We start from the raw sequence: 15,825 nt of genomic DNA, 5'->3' as shown, positions 1-15,825 counted from the left end.
TGAAATAGAAGAGAAAAAAGAAGAAGAATATGAGGCTGGCAGTGTTCTGACAGCTCTCCCTTTACTAATTTATGATGTTATATTTAGGCCCAGCTACATTTTTGATGCTTTGTATTTGTCAAGTTTAATACAAAGCGAAAACTTGGGGTGTGTCTATCAACCTCTTTGTATGTAGCTGTATGCAAATCCAAACAAACAGCACAAGCACACAGCCATAACAGCACATAAAACTTTATTATTATATTTATTATTATTATGATCAAGTTTATTAGGGTAGCACCATCTCAGACCAATGTTATCAAAGCGTTTTACATGAAACAAAAGTGTAATGATCAGCTTTATTCCCTGATGTAACCAAATCTGCTGCATCTTCACTGTCAGAGGCTCAAAGCTTTAGACTCAACAGTAAAATAAGAAGTCACATTTTATTTTTTCCTCCAGACTAATGAGGTGACACATTGAACTCTTGACCCCAGAACGTAAGACCAACACTGTGCTTCACTTAGGCTATGTCTTAAACCCAAATATTGTAAGAGGTTGATCCCTTTGAAAAAGGGAGCTGCTCTAACACGGTGTAAAAGGTTTTAGGTCACTCTTAATCTCTCTTTCCGTGTAGACAGCACTTTCAGCCAAGTTTGGCTTCAATACGAAACTCATGGTCAAAGGGATTTCAACAACAGCAGAAATAGTTCTTAAAGCGCTTTTAGTGCGGTGGGGCCATCAGAGACTGCCCATCAGTTCGTTCTGGACAGAGTTAGACAATAAACGGATACCTGCTGAATCAGTGAAGTTCCTTTACATTTGACCTCCATACATTCTAAAATGTGCAGCTGTGCTGAGGGAATTCCTGAAGTTCAATGTAATAAAGGGGTTAACATTCATTTTCATTTACATAGTTTGAGACAAACCTTGGCTTTGTGTTTTCAGTTTAGTACAGACGATAAGTTGTTCGCCATCATTTCTGTAACAAATTTGTTGCAGTATGGTCAATAGTGAAAATGAACACCAATATCAATATATCAGTAATGCTTCAGCAATACCCTCCAATATATAGAATGTCATTAAGTCTTATCTAGTTATTACTAACTCACTGTAAATTGGCCATAAGAGACAGCAGTGCAGTTAAAGGTTAATGTTCATACTCAGTGAAGTTTTACATCGTTACTTCATGTAGGCCTGAACACTCATGCATTGATATCTTTTTACAGCAGACATGTCATAACCCAAAAAGCACATAATCTACTAACCAATTTCACAAGCGTCTGTCTGTCTGTATGTGGAACACATATCTCACAAGCCGTTTATCTAATCAACTTCACACATGGCATGTGCATTCTTATTGGCCCACGGAAGTGCAGAGCTGAGGTTAATACAATTTGGACATGTGATACTTTCAATATGAATACAAATTGAATATTCAAGTGGCCAGCACTCCATAACTGGCAGTGTGGGGGGCATGGCCGGGTGCCTTCTTCTACATCCACAGATAAACTACGGCAGTGGTTGGCAACTGGTCCAAAACGTGTTCAAAATCGCCGGCGGACCATTTTGATATTAACAAAATTCCTGAATTCTGAATTACAGACATACAATACTTTAAAAAATAACAGCAGTTCAGTAAATCGTTCAAATGTCTATATAACAAAACACAAATGAATAGTATAAAGAAAAGTCTGTTTCATATTATAACTTTTTTTTTTACTATAAAATCCTCATTAGAGATGATAGGATGTGTACTATATGTAGTATATTGTACGTTTGTGTGAGCAAGTATAGACTCATGAGCAATACCACGTGCTGAGCAAACAGTCCATTCCAAAAAGGCGTGTTTAGCATTGCGCTCCTTTTAGCCCTGGAAAAGCAGCAAATTTTTTACATCTGTTACACTGCAGAAATAAAATATGTTTGGTGTTTTTGCTTTAAATTGATCAGAATGAACTATCAAAATTTAAAAAAAACATCAGCAGTCACTTTATGAACTTCAGGGGCAAACTGCATGGACTACAGCTGACAGACAACAGATGTAGATTAAGTTTTTCGGTTATTATGTGTGTGTGTGTGGGTGGGTATGTTGGTGTGTGTGTGTGTGTGTGTGTGTGTGTGTCTGTGTATTTTGTGTGTGTGTGTGTGTGTGTGTGTTTGTGTGTGTGTGTGTGTGTGCTACACATTGCCAGGAACTTTAAGTTTGTTGCTTTGGATTGAGCAAGCAAACAAAGGGAATTAGCAAAAAGGCTAATGAGCCACAAGCTAGTGTCAAAAACATCCCAATCATTAATAGACTTAAGTTACTAGACCCAGTCAAACTGCTTGCATGTCAGTGGATTAACAGTAACTGACTAACAGTAAAGCCGGTGGGTGTATGTCTGTGTCTTGGAAGAACATGAAGACTAATAGCAGCTGCTGCCTGTGATGTAGTTTCTGACCTCCACTTACTTCCCTCTCTGTATTGGCAGACAGATATATAACAAGGAGATTCACAATCTAAAACGGTTGCGATCAATCCAAAGGATTTGTTGTATAAATAAATAGGATCACACTTTGCTACATCAGACAGACTACAATACACATGAATGAATATAATAGCACCAGTGATAGCACGTATTCTATACTCATATTTGCTATAAACACAAATTTACCTTATTGATGGAGTGCAGAATAGAAGGGAAATTGAGTTTTCTGATACAAGGCCAACTTGCGGCTGCCTGCCGCTCATTATAAAGTGCAATGCAATATTAATCAGCTAATGAGTGAAATGTAACATATCATCCAGACATTTATTCTTATGGGTCGACATAAAAAAAAACATTAGACTTTAGAAATCTCTGTAAACTTATATCCCTGTAGCTAACTGTAAATTAGGTGTACAACGTAAGAGATACACAGCGCACAAAACCCACTGTCTCTGTCAATTAAATATCTAAAATTACCTCAAAAGTGATTAAGTTACAAGGATTGATTGTTGCATGTGTGTGCTGTGTGTGCTGTGTGTCCATGTGCGTGTGCGTGTGTGTGTGTGTGTGTGTGCGTGTGCCTGAGAAGTGAGCTGCTTATTGGATTATGTCCCCTCTGCTGCCCTCAGAGGAGTGAACATATGCAAACAGTGTGAAAGGGAGCTAAAATGATTAATCTGACTTTGATCTATATTGACAGTTTCTAAACAGCTTTTGCATTGAGTGGTGTGTTTAGCGTCTCCAGTAGTAGCAGAAGTTTGTATAACGATTTTAAATGCAGGAGAAACTCTCATTTACAGAAATCTGAGAAAATATATTAAAGGGTGCAAATACAGATGGAGACTGACAGTTTCCCATGTGAGGTATCTGAGAGAGCCAAACTAACACATGCATAGGTAAACACACCCATAAACAAACAACACAGACCACAATTAACTTTAGTTTTTAGAATCGAGGTAAGAAATCCCACATATTTCTACCAAGCAGAGACAAAGCAACCTTTTATAGAAATCCAACCGATAAAATGTGCACAGTCCTCCTGTGATATATTTACATCGGACATGACTTAGTAAGTGAAAGGCCTGAGTTTATGAACGAACTACACCACATGACGTTGCAGCTTTAAAATCTGGAATTTAGTGTAACAGTTGATAAGGCTTGTGGGTGCTGTATATCCCATTCATACCATACACCCATATGGTTTCCACTCTCTTTCGAATCAGAGCCTTTCTCAGGACTGTGTGGGATGACCAAGTTACATGATTGACATCTTCCTCGCGCATAAAGTTTATTTGCGTCAGATTATGATAATTCCACAGTAATTAGATATTGTCCTCTTAGGTCTATATTCAAACTGAGCTTATCATTTTCCGTACTCTCCAATTCTCCATGTTGGTAGTAGTAAGTACGGAGGCTTTGGTGACTCTTAATTTTGGTCTTGGGTTTTTGCGACCTTTAAGTAATTAAATTTGCAGCATAGTTCAACCTTCTGTCAACCCAAGATAGAAGTCTAATGAGACAGAATAAGAGAAAGCTCCTGTTCATGACCTGTAGGTAATTCAATGTATTCATTTTTTAGTGGACGGCACGGTGGTGCAGTGATGAGCACTGTCGTCACATTGCAAGAAGCTTCTGGGTTTTAACCTTTAAGTGGGTAAATGGTAAATGGCTTTGTATTAATATATGGGTGAGTTTCCATTTTCTCCCTCTGTCAGAGTGAGTTTACTGCGGGTACTCCAGCTTCCTCCTTGGGTCCCATGACATGCAGCTTAGGTTAATTGGAGACTCTAAATTGCCTGTGAGTTGTTTCAGCCCTTTAAGACACAGGGGACATGTCTGGGGTGTACCTTGCCTCTTGCCCAGTGTCACCTGGGATAGATTGCTGGAAAATAATTTCTTTAACTTTTAATCAATTTGGGAAACAGTGTATAAAGCTATATTTGCCCAAACAGCTTTTACATGCATCTCCTTTATTATTACCTCTGCCAAGGAGATAATGTTTTGAGCCTTGGTAGAAGGATACAGTACTTGTTAGAGAAGAACCCTTAAAATGTAGGTGTGGATCAGGATCAGTGGGTAGGTCCAGGAAGTTTTTTATCACTTTCTTAAACATTGCAAGATAGGGCTCAAGTTTTCAAGGATTTCCAAGTGAATAAAACATGGTTCTATAGATGAAAAAATCTGGTATATTTAGGGAACTGGTCTATGAGTGTGTGTAATTTGGTGCAGCTTGATTGGATTTGAGGGGACTATTGGATCCTAATGGAGGTATGTGCTCTACTGAGTGCCATTCTAGTAATTTATGGATTCTGTTCAACCTATTGGTTTCAAGCAGTATAGAACAAAAGACTGGTGTGGCAGAGTCATTTATTATATGGATCTTTTCAACCACCCAACCTCCTCCTAACATGGGCTTTGTCACTCTTCATTTCATACTGCGTCACCTAATTTCTTCCTTAACTCTGCTCACAATTTTTATGGCCACTAACATTAAAACTTAACTATTGGTTACAATTAGCCGCTTACACAGACGACCTGTGACTTTGCTTTTATGGGGGGGCACTTTTGGTATACTTTAGGATGCATAAGCAGGGCGGCACATTGATTCTGTATGTGTTTGACGGCTGTACAGTTAATCAAAAAAGTATCGAAACCAAAATTGAGAACCTCTAAACGACTCAATCTCCCTCATGTCGGTTTACTAAATTGTTACTTCCCCAGTGCGTGCATCGATGAACTGTTCAGTGTATGCCAGGATTATTCTGCAGCGGCCGAGCTACCTTGTACCATACTGTATTACCCTGCTGCAGGTACTCCATCTTCACTCCCTCGCTGACCTGCGCTCACTTTACTCGTTAACAAACTCCAACACTAATCAGAAGTTATTCGGACATCTACACTCCTTGAATTGTAGTTTGTGTTTGATTTGCTCTAAATTTTATGAGACATGAAATAAAGTCCAACGTTTTGTGCACACGCAGTTCACCTACCACGCACAACACTAGACGTAACATGACACACATAACCAGGATATCAGGGTTAAAGCAAAAATCTGTCCACTACAGCTTCAGACTGCAAACTGCTAACACCCTCACCTTAATCTTTCCCCCTTCATGTATTGCTCACATTTCCCTTTCTCATCTTTCCGCTCTTTGCTACCTCATGTGTTTTCTGTCTCTCCCTCTCTATGTCTCTCCCCCTCTCTCCCCCTCATTCTCTGTCTCCCTCTGTGCGTTGGTATGCCTGTTAGTTGTTGGTAGAGTGAAGAGACTGCATTATCTAGATACATTATTGATGCACGCAGCACTCTGACTAATGTGCAGACACATGCGCACCCCCCCCCCCCCCCCCCCACACACACACAAACTCCATCCTCTCACTCACATAATCAAACCATACATACACTCACAAAATCAAACATATTGTTGCATGTAGTCACACATATACATACTCTCATAGAGCTTTTACCTCAATTTGTTTTCGGATGTAAGTGGGTACAAGAGAGAAAAGAGGAACGACAGCACATGTTCATGCTGTTTCTTTACAGCTGAGAGATCACAGCTGATTCTACCTACCGTCCTCTCTGATATAAGGACGAAAAAGAAGCAGCCATGCTGTCTTAAAAGAGTCAAATTAAGCAAGTACTGTAGTCGCAGTCTCTTGCTGAGCTAATAGTTTAGTGTTGTGTGCTTGCTTAACACCCTGTACTACTTTGGGAGGAGTTGGAGACACAGGAGCTGGAGGAAATAATCAATCTTTAAAAATAACTAAATGATGAAAATAGACACATTCAGAGAGCAGAGAGAGACAACAGGAAACTGAGAGGAGGGAGAATTATGAAAGAGAAATATATTAAGGGTGAGAATTTGAGTGGTGGGATGGCAGAGGTAGGAGGGAGGGGGGACAGCAGAGTTCCCAGCATCTTTTCCCAGGGCTTTGTAGGGGCCTCATTAAATATGGATGGTGTTTGGAGCAGTGCAAGCAACGCAGGCAGCCTGGCAGGCCCATCCTGCCTGACTTGACTCATCTGTCTCTCTGTCTTCCTCCTCTCATCCCTCAACTCAGTTCATTGTCTCCCTCCCTCCTTTATTTCCCACCACGTATCTCTTTTCCGACCTTTATCTCTCTCATGTGTGTCTGCCTATCAAACTCTCTGATGGGACAGTGTGTCTATTTTTTTCCGCTGCCTGGCCTGTCTGTTCTTGTCTCTTCCCCTCACTCCATACTGCTCTATGCATCTTCCTTTCATCACTGTTCTTTTCCCTTCCTCTGTGCTCTTCAAACTCACTCTTTGTCACTCTCTAGGATGATTATCAAGATGTTTGATTACTGCAGGTGAATTAAGAGGGACATTCAATACATTGTTCCCTCCTGTCTTGAAAGCTTCATCATTTTCTGTGGAGATTTTGATTATCAGGCTTAATATTAGAACCATCCAAGGCAGATTTACCACAAGCTTCGAGATTGTGAAACAATGTTATAATGTCCTGTAGAAGCCACAACACTGTATGACATCAACTGCATTTCAATAAAAAACATGTTTAGTCACAATGTCAAGGATAAGTACTACAGAACCCACAATTATCAGGTGAAATAGCAACATCTCTGATTGGTGGAGCTTGACTTTACCACGGAAATGTTTACCACCACAACACGAATCGTATTGGCTACGATCAAGTACGATCCCATCATTCAGCGTTATGACACAAGGTTACTATACTATACTCTACATGAAACACTATACATACATAACATGAAAACATTATATTTCAACAATATATTGGGTTATATATTAGTTTTAATTCAAGAGGAAGCTCTGGATGTCGTTGGATTCACTTCTACTGTTTATGTGATTTTCCCTCACTCTTATAATAATTATACACACAATCTTTTGGTTTTGAATCAAATGTTTTATGGTCACAATTCATCTCACAGCTGGTCGACTTGGGTCCAACTTAAAACTCTTTTTATCTCTCTTTCACACAAATAATCATGTACGGATTCATTCATATTATACACACTTGTGCACATTCCTCCTGTATCTATGATCTATATTTGTCTGCTTGTAAATGTGTGATCCATCAATCCATCTGATGGTGTCTCCTCAGCTTTGTGAAATTATCAATCCTAACACTTGATCTGATGTTGTGTCCCTATCCTCAGGAGATGAAGACAAGCTTTCTCTGTCCTCTTCAGCAGAACGATGGACAGACAGAGAGCAGAGCGGGACAGTAACTGGCACCTTCATGTAACCCTGATACTCAGGCCAGAGAGCAGGTGTGTTTGTGTGTGTGTTCTCATGTTGGGGGGATTTAAATCTGTTTCACAGTCACATTATACATAAAGTAAATCAGGTAATCAATGTAGTTCAATATAAAGTCCTCTAAAGTCACAGAAGCACGACTGTGTGTTTGTGTCCCATAAATCAATAAATATAAATATGTTCACACAAAAACAAAGATGGTTGATTTAGAGGATTAACAAGTAAGATAAGTATAAGATAAGGAGTGTAAGATAAGGAGAGACTAAGCCACACAGATATAAAGAGGAAAGCGAATAGTGAACAAGTGTTTGAGTTATAGTTTTAGTCCGTCTGTTCGCCTTATCAGCCCTGTAAGGTTAAGGTTAGTCTAATCTGGCTCAGCAGGAGTGACGCACAAACTCCCTGTCACAGTCTGCAGACACACACTCTAATCCTATTTGTCTGCTCTATGCTAGAATGTGCGTCTCTATATGTGTGTATTCAGATCATGACGCAAAACCAAACTCTTTTGTTGAGGTCTGGACTTGGCACTACTTGGACTCCAGTCAGACACCATTCATGATTTTGATGACTTCAATCTTGACTTGTCAAAATCAAAAATAACCTGCAACTCAGCTTGGACTTTAACATCAATGACTCAAGACTTCCCTCGGACTCATTTACTAGAAATCACTTATTTATATTTCATTGGTAAAACATTACATTAATTTATCTTATTAAAATGTGTGCAGCTATTTGCTGTCGGCATTCTCATTCGTCAAGGGAAGTGATGGCTGCCTGTATTAAAGCCAGCTGGTCGTGGGAAAGTAGTGAGATATCCTTTAGCCTTTGACCTCTGTGTTGTGTTTTCCCCAAAAATATAGTAAGTAATAAAATGTGAGGCCAGTTTAGTGGTTTATTTACTGGTATGAGTGATAAAAAAAAAGACTAGTTTGGCTGGATGTGTGTGCGTTTGTGTGTGACTTGAGTGAGCGTGTGTATGTGTTTTGCTGACTTGCTAGACAAGTCCAAATCCACAAATGAATGTGTGATTCTAATTGTAAATTGGATTTGTTGATGTTTGCATTTTTAGGCCATGTTTTATGCCTTAAGTCAAGAAAGGAAAAAATGTCCATCCTTTTTTCTCCATGGTCAGCAGTTTAAAATGACAGCTCTCCTGATTTACATATTTTGGAATAACTAATTTTGTCTCCTTTGCTAAGCATTTCCATCCCTTACCAGCCTCTCTGTAAAACAGTGGTTTCTGATAAAAGAAATCGATAACACATTGATTTGTTGTCATTGAAATATTAAGTCTCACTATGATGAATGCATTCCTTGCACCTCACCCACCCACTCACTCAAATCAACTTGCTTTATAAGGATGACTGTTAGGATATAGTACCACACTAAGTACTCATTAGTGTTCAGAAGCAGAATTCAGTATCCATTCTTATGTGTTTTGTCTGTAAGTGAATGTGTGAGTAATTTAAAAATATGCAGTTTTATCTGTGTTTCAAAAGTGATTCAATATTTGTGTTAATTTATTACACAAAGTTATAGTGTTCAATTCATGGTTCTGCGTCGAAGCTACTCTGTAGCCTATGCGTAGACGTTTACGCTACACAGAGCCCTACACCATACCCTGACATGCCCCTCCCCAAAAATTGAACAATGTGTCGAGGTGACGCAGACCGCAAGGGCTGTGATTGGTCCACTTGGTAATGTCGCATCTCCAGCCGACTTGCCACTATTTTTTAATTGGGTTGAAGGAACAAACAAGGATGACGTCTTCCTTTTCTTCATTGCAGTTCATTAAGAAAAACGAATTGCTCTTCAACATCTCTCAGCTCCATCTCCAACATGATCCGCTTAGTAACATTCAACATTGTTCTGAAATTAACAGAGACGCCGGACAATTTGTAAATAAGTGGACCAGAAACTGTAAGACGCTTCTAGTGTTTCAATGGTGTTGTTGCAGCGCGACTCACACAGTCCTACCCACAACTATGAATGCTGGGCCCCATGCGTAGGCTACGTGCTTAAGGCCGGTGCATACTTCTGCAACTGCGGCTTTTCACGCAGTTGTGTCGACGGTCTTGTTTTCATTTATGGAAAGGATGTCTTTGGTGAACCAATCACAGTCTTGCGGGCTGCGTGAGGCTTGCATAGCTTTGTCGCATAGTTAAAAAAATTGGGCGATGCACGCAAGAAGGGCTACGCAAAGGAGCTCTTGCGCTTGCCTGTCCCTGCGTGTCTCTGAAAACGCAGAAGCATGCGCCCGGCCTTTAGGCTACGTACCTCCTCTTAACCCAAACATATATGTATATAAAGATTAAAGGGGAAAGGGTACATCTGTGCTAGACTAAACTACCACAAAGGCCATTGTACAGTACAAAAACTGGATATGTGTGACATTCAAAGATTCAGAGAGGAATATGGATAGAGGGAGAGCAGTTGACCTAGTGAATTAATGAAGAGAGAGTATAAGTGTAGGCAGTGGGGGATAGTCTACTATTTAAGTGCTGCTGCACCCCCATTCCGTAACTTGCTTGTGTGTGTTTCTCTGCAGCATTTGTGATGCTGCTCAGCTCCAGTCCAACATTTCTGGCAGATGACATTAAAGTTCCCTGCAGCAATTTAATAGAAGAGTTGTGCCAACTGAAATAAAGCCCACCAACACTTATAAATAACACCTACCACTTGATTATAATTTATTATGCATTATGTAATGTTAGGTAAAAAGAAAAGTTTGTACGTTTTATAAATTGGTAAAAGCAAAGGAAAACAGATCAGTATATTAAAATGAGAGTTGGGTTTCTGTGAATAAGCAGACCAGTGTAAGCAGATGGTCAGGTCATGATTCATCGATTAAGGTTTGGATCAATCTGAAGATTGATGTGAGATATGGATAAGCCTCAGTAATAATTTAAACATTAAGGATGTTTATCTTGAAGGTCTGTGACAACAACATCAATGGCTCTGATCAGTGAGTTATATAGTCATTAGTACGGAACCTCAAATTGACCTTTTCATATATGAATAAAAAAAACTCTATTAAAGGATTCAGTCTAGGCAACTAGTAGTGGCAACTAAAGCTGAGGTTTGTTTGCGATGCACCACCATGTTTCTACAGTGGCCCAGAATGGACAAATCAGATGCTGTGGAAGAGGACCCACCCATGATGTAAATATGGGGGGGAGAGATCTGCCCTTAGCTGCACTACCGAGTTGGTCCAACTGTGTACGTGTGGATACAGTAACACACCCGTGAATATGGCGACCCTGCAAAATGACCTTACTCTGAAGGTCGTCCAGGTCATTCAAATCTAATCTAATTGAAAATTAGATACAAATTTTTTGTTTGTCACAACAAAATGAATCACAACTTTCCTAATTATATGATAGAAAAGTAATAATTGATAATGTACTATTTCTCTTTACAGTTGTGACGAATCACAGAGAAAGAAACTTGAGAAACCGGATCCTCCCACAGCTAAACAATAATCTAATAGAAAGACAGGGAGGGGGACACACAAGCAAGGGATTACATAGTGAACAGTGGGATATATGAACCTTAATGTGAGAATATGAGACGACAGACAATAATCTAAATGAAATTCAAGAGAGGATTGGAACAGCACACCTTAGTGATTGTCTTCATGAACACGCCATGTGGAAAAACACAGTTGTTTTCTGTCTCTAGAGAAGTGGTCATATGTATTTAGTCTTTAACATGCCTAAAAATAAGCAGAAAGCGAAAAGAATGTGCTCACACAATACTAAAAATACAAAAATGACAGCCATGAGCCGTATTTTAGCTTCTGATGTTTTAAGTATTCTGCAAATGATTGTTTGTCAAGATGTTCGTCCTGTCTTTTAAGTATACAATAATTAGAAAAATATGCATTTCTGCAACACAAAAACATTATTTACATTTTCTCTATGTTCTTGCTGGATAATTCACAATCTTTCAGAATAATGTAATGTAATAATTTAAGAGACTGAGCTGAGCAAGTGGATGTTATTAACTGTATTAACATCTTCAGACTCAACCTAACACAGTTTAACTGTAAATTAGCTGAACGACAGTGTGTTGGATTTAAATGTTGGTTTGAGGCATACAGTGCTTTAACGCTGTAATCTGTTTTGTCTGTTTTTTCACAACTGACCTGTTTTTTGCTTAAGTGTCAAAGTTTTCCTTGAAATTCTAGTCTGATCCAAACAATAGAAATGTGTCTTGTGATCGATGTTAGAAGGAAGTACAGTATGATATACTCACCTTCTTCTAATGTTACACCATGTCTTATCTCAAACACTGTGTTGGAAAACAAGAACATTTTGAATCCCTAAAGCCAATGAAAGCCACAAAAGTAAAAGAGGGGATTGGCCATGTATGACGAACCAGTTGCCAGTGTTTGACATTTAAAATGCAAAGACATTTAGTTGTAATACATCCCTGATAATCTTTTCTTAGAAAAAAGGTAAATCATCTGTGTCGTTTCCTTGCATTTGTGAATGTATCTATGTCACTCATATGATCACTCTGTGATTGAGCTAGTTGGATTATTCTGACCCTAACAAACGTTGTGTCTCTGTAACCTGAGAAGTGAGATACTGCCAGCTAACAGGAAGAATGAGATATGGAAGAGCGAGAAGTGAGGGGCAGATAGGATGAAAAAGAAGTGAGAGGCAGGAGCAGGAGAGGGGTATACACAGACAGATGGTTGGATAATGTGCTTATGACTCAAGATCTCCCAGGAGACATTGCTGTCTGGCTGTGACACACACCACTTTCATCACTAAGCCCTCCTCCTGTCTCACCTTATATCACACTTGTGTCTTTACTGTCTTCCTCTCATTCAGTTTCCTGTGGTGGTCACATCATACTGTGCCTGAGAGACTCTTCTCCTCTCCTCTGTCCTTTCCTCTCTCCTCTCCTCTTCTCTCTTTCACTGCTCCCTCTACTCACCCTCTTGTTAGCTCATTTGCTTTAATGGATCTTGCTAATGCCCATCATCAGTTACATCCTTTTGGGGGAGATTCCTTCCTGCAGCTGCTCATCGAGGGACACAGTACGCCTGCTGAGATCATTCAGTCTTTAATTCCATACATTAGTCCATAAATGTTTTTATGTAATTAATCAATTGTTCTGCTTGTAACCCTTTTCACAAGACAACAGCTCTACTGCTTGTAGCTGAAAAGTTCCTTCTCATTAATCCATCAATTCGCTGATCATTCAATTCCTCCTCTCATCCATTCATTTGTCACTTATCTGCTTATCTAACATTTTCTGAATGAACAAATCCATCCATCCTTTTGTCGCCTTTGTGATTAATTTATTGCTAGAATAAATGCTTCATTCATTCATTGTTCACTTGAATCCATCGTTCATAGTGAAGTGATTCTACATGAACGCTCACTGTCAGTATCTGTTTCCCAGTCACAGTCTGGTAGTTTCAGTCTGTGATTATGTGAAAGGGGTATTGGGTATCAGTTAATGACCAAGTCTTTGTCTGACTGCCTCAGTCATCTGGGAGGGAGGTTGTGTGGGTGTGTGTGTGTGTGTGCGTAAGTGTATATACACTTGTATTATTGGGGGCGGTGTGGCAATGGGGGTAGAGTGGGCGTTCTCCGACATTGCCAGATCAATCCCCACTCTTACCCATCTGCATGCCGAAGTGTCCTTGGCAAGATACTGAACCCCTAAATGGCCCCTCATAAATGTTGAGTGTACTAAAAATGTTTGTCGCTTTGGACAAAAGCGTCAGCTAAATGACCTTTTATATAAATGTAATATTATTGTAACCTCTTTAGGACTGTTCCAGCATAAACTCAAAGCATAAGGTTTGATGATTGAAGTCAAGGCAAAGTTAAAGGGATAGTTCACCGAAAAATGAAAACCACCCATTATCTAGTCACCACTATGCAGATGCAGGGTTGGGTGAGTGCACAAACACTTTTGGTGTCTCGGGGGTAAACGGCGTTGCAGCCAAATCCAATATAATTGAAATAACTGGTGACGATTTTGTCAAATGTAAAAAAAAAAAACAGAGGATATAAGACAACATTTATACAAATATAATTTATTATAGCTATTGAAATCAAGTCCAGACTGAAATCTGAAAGTTTGTGTCATTATGTGTATTGGGGTGATTGCACAAAAAGCAACAGTAACATCTGGTATTTTAGTAAACTGTTAGGGTTCTCTGTCTTCAGGAGTGGTGCATGTAGGACTCCTAGAGATAAACAAGTATATAAAACTGAAAGCTTCAGTTTACATTGTTAGAAGCTTTTAACAAGTTAGACTAACCAAAACATTTCCCCTGATTCCACAATTGCGCTGACGCAAACAAACAGACTCCCATGCTGCATTATGGTCACTGTTTTTAACTTTGGTTGATGCATGACAGTATTGATCCTGTGATTTTTTTGTGATCTAAGGTAATTTACATTGGAGGAGTTTGGGAATCAAACACAAAAACCTCGCTCTAAATCAGAGTGCTAAAGCTTTATCTCAGCTTTGACTGTACAATTGTGGACATTTTTACTAAAACAAAAACAAAAACAAAAAATCTGTTAAAGTATAATTAATGGCTGAGGAGTAATCAAAACATGGTCGATGTGGACAGGTAATGAAAATGTATGGAGTAGTCAAAGGTAACATTTTCTAAACCCTGTAACCTTTTGTTAGAGAGCACATGCATGTAAGGTGGTATGACATGATATAAAACATTGAGGGGTTCCACAAGGACCCATTAGGTCACGACCATAGGATCATGCATTAGCCTGACTACATCCCACTGAAACCAAAGACAACTCATGTCCATTACAGCCATTTCAGCAGCCACCGCTGCCTGCCAGCAATCATTTATGATAACCACCAGCAATCAGAAGACACACATGGAGACACCATCATTATTCAACATTATTTATTACAATTTAGGGAATACTGATTCTGATGTTTGTCGAGATTTGAAACCAAAATGTGAGCAGTTGGCTCATTAATGGCACTGAGAGCCTATTAGGCTCCATTAACCCAGAAGTGACATCATTGTTGGCCTCAGCCCATGTCTGATAGTCAGAGCTCCCACTGTCAAGCCTAATGTGTGAGGGTTGCGTCTCTAATGCACTACAAGTTCTTAAATTTGTATTTTGCATTTTGTAAATATTTGATGACTTAACCTATTTATGTTCTTAATTTTATTCTAGCTTCAAAATATTAAATCACATTACTTGACACTTTGCATATAAGTGGAGCTTGTTACAGAATATATGTGATTTCTTTCACACTTTCTTCCATGCTAGGTAAATGGAGGTGGAGGACAGGAGCCGCTCCCCATCCCGTAAGACCAGCCGGGTGGAGCAGGTGGTGGGACGATGGCTGAGACGGTCTCGAGACTTGGGCAGCAGGTCTCATTCCCTGAGCAGGTAGACATACTCCTAGTTCTGTTTCTTGAGTTAGATTCTCCCACGAGAGGATCGTAGATTTTTTTTAAACAAGCGCCATAAAGGGGCCATAGGGGCTAATTATATCCATGCACAATTCCTGATTCTATAAGGTGCACATTTAAGTAATTCGTTGTTTACTTTTAGGTATATTGCTTTGCGCAAAGCCTCCTATTGAATATATTTTTTTATAACTTTCTTATTCATCATTTCATCTGACTGGATGTCCACTAGGGTTTTGCGGCAGTAATCAGTGTTACTCTGTGTTCAGGCACATTATGACTATGTAACTTTCCCCAGTTTAGGTCCATTTTTGTATATCAATGGTAGTGCCCATATCACCAGTTATCAAAAATGTCTGATTGTTTTCTGTGTCTGCACAGTGCAGCAGCAGTCATATCAAAGAGTATAGTCTAATCACATGATAAGGGGAGCGTTAATAGATGCTGATGATGTGACTTTGGTATTAAAATATGAATAAAACCGTGAATATTTTGAAGGTCTACCATCTCACCTCTGTAAACTCTACAGTGACGCAACAGCGCCAAACTTCTTAAAGTTTTTGATGTTCCTACGAGGAGTGGGCCGCCACAGTCTAGATAATGTGCATACAACTTCAGTGCAGCAGAAGAGTTAGGTTGCTCAAAGTAAAATGTTTTAAATTAGCATTTTTAATTTGTTATGT

At 39.4% G+C, this 15,825-nt stretch overlaps 1 protein-coding gene across 1 annotated transcript in view; it reads left to right on the top strand.

Moving 5' to 3' along the window:
- Positions 1-15,003: 15,003 nt before the first annotated feature.
- The window catches only part of LOC128437502 (FERM and PDZ domain-containing protein 1), a 30,837-nt gene continuing 30,015 nt past the window's right edge, over positions 15,004-15,825 (top strand). The window contains exon 1 of the mRNA XM_053419687.1: positions 15,004-15,122. Coding sequence (XP_053275662.1) covers positions 15,004-15,122 — 119 coding nt within the window. The remainder of the gene's footprint in view (positions 15,123-15,825) is intronic.

This window comes from Pleuronectes platessa, chromosome 3 (assembly GCF_947347685.1).
Source record: "Pleuronectes platessa chromosome 3, fPlePla1.1, whole genome shotgun sequence".
Lineage (NCBI taxonomy): Eukaryota > Metazoa > Chordata > Actinopteri > Pleuronectiformes > Pleuronectidae > Pleuronectes > Pleuronectes platessa.
Note: the sequence above shows the minus strand (reverse complement) of the source record. Positions and strands in the feature narration are given on the sequence as shown.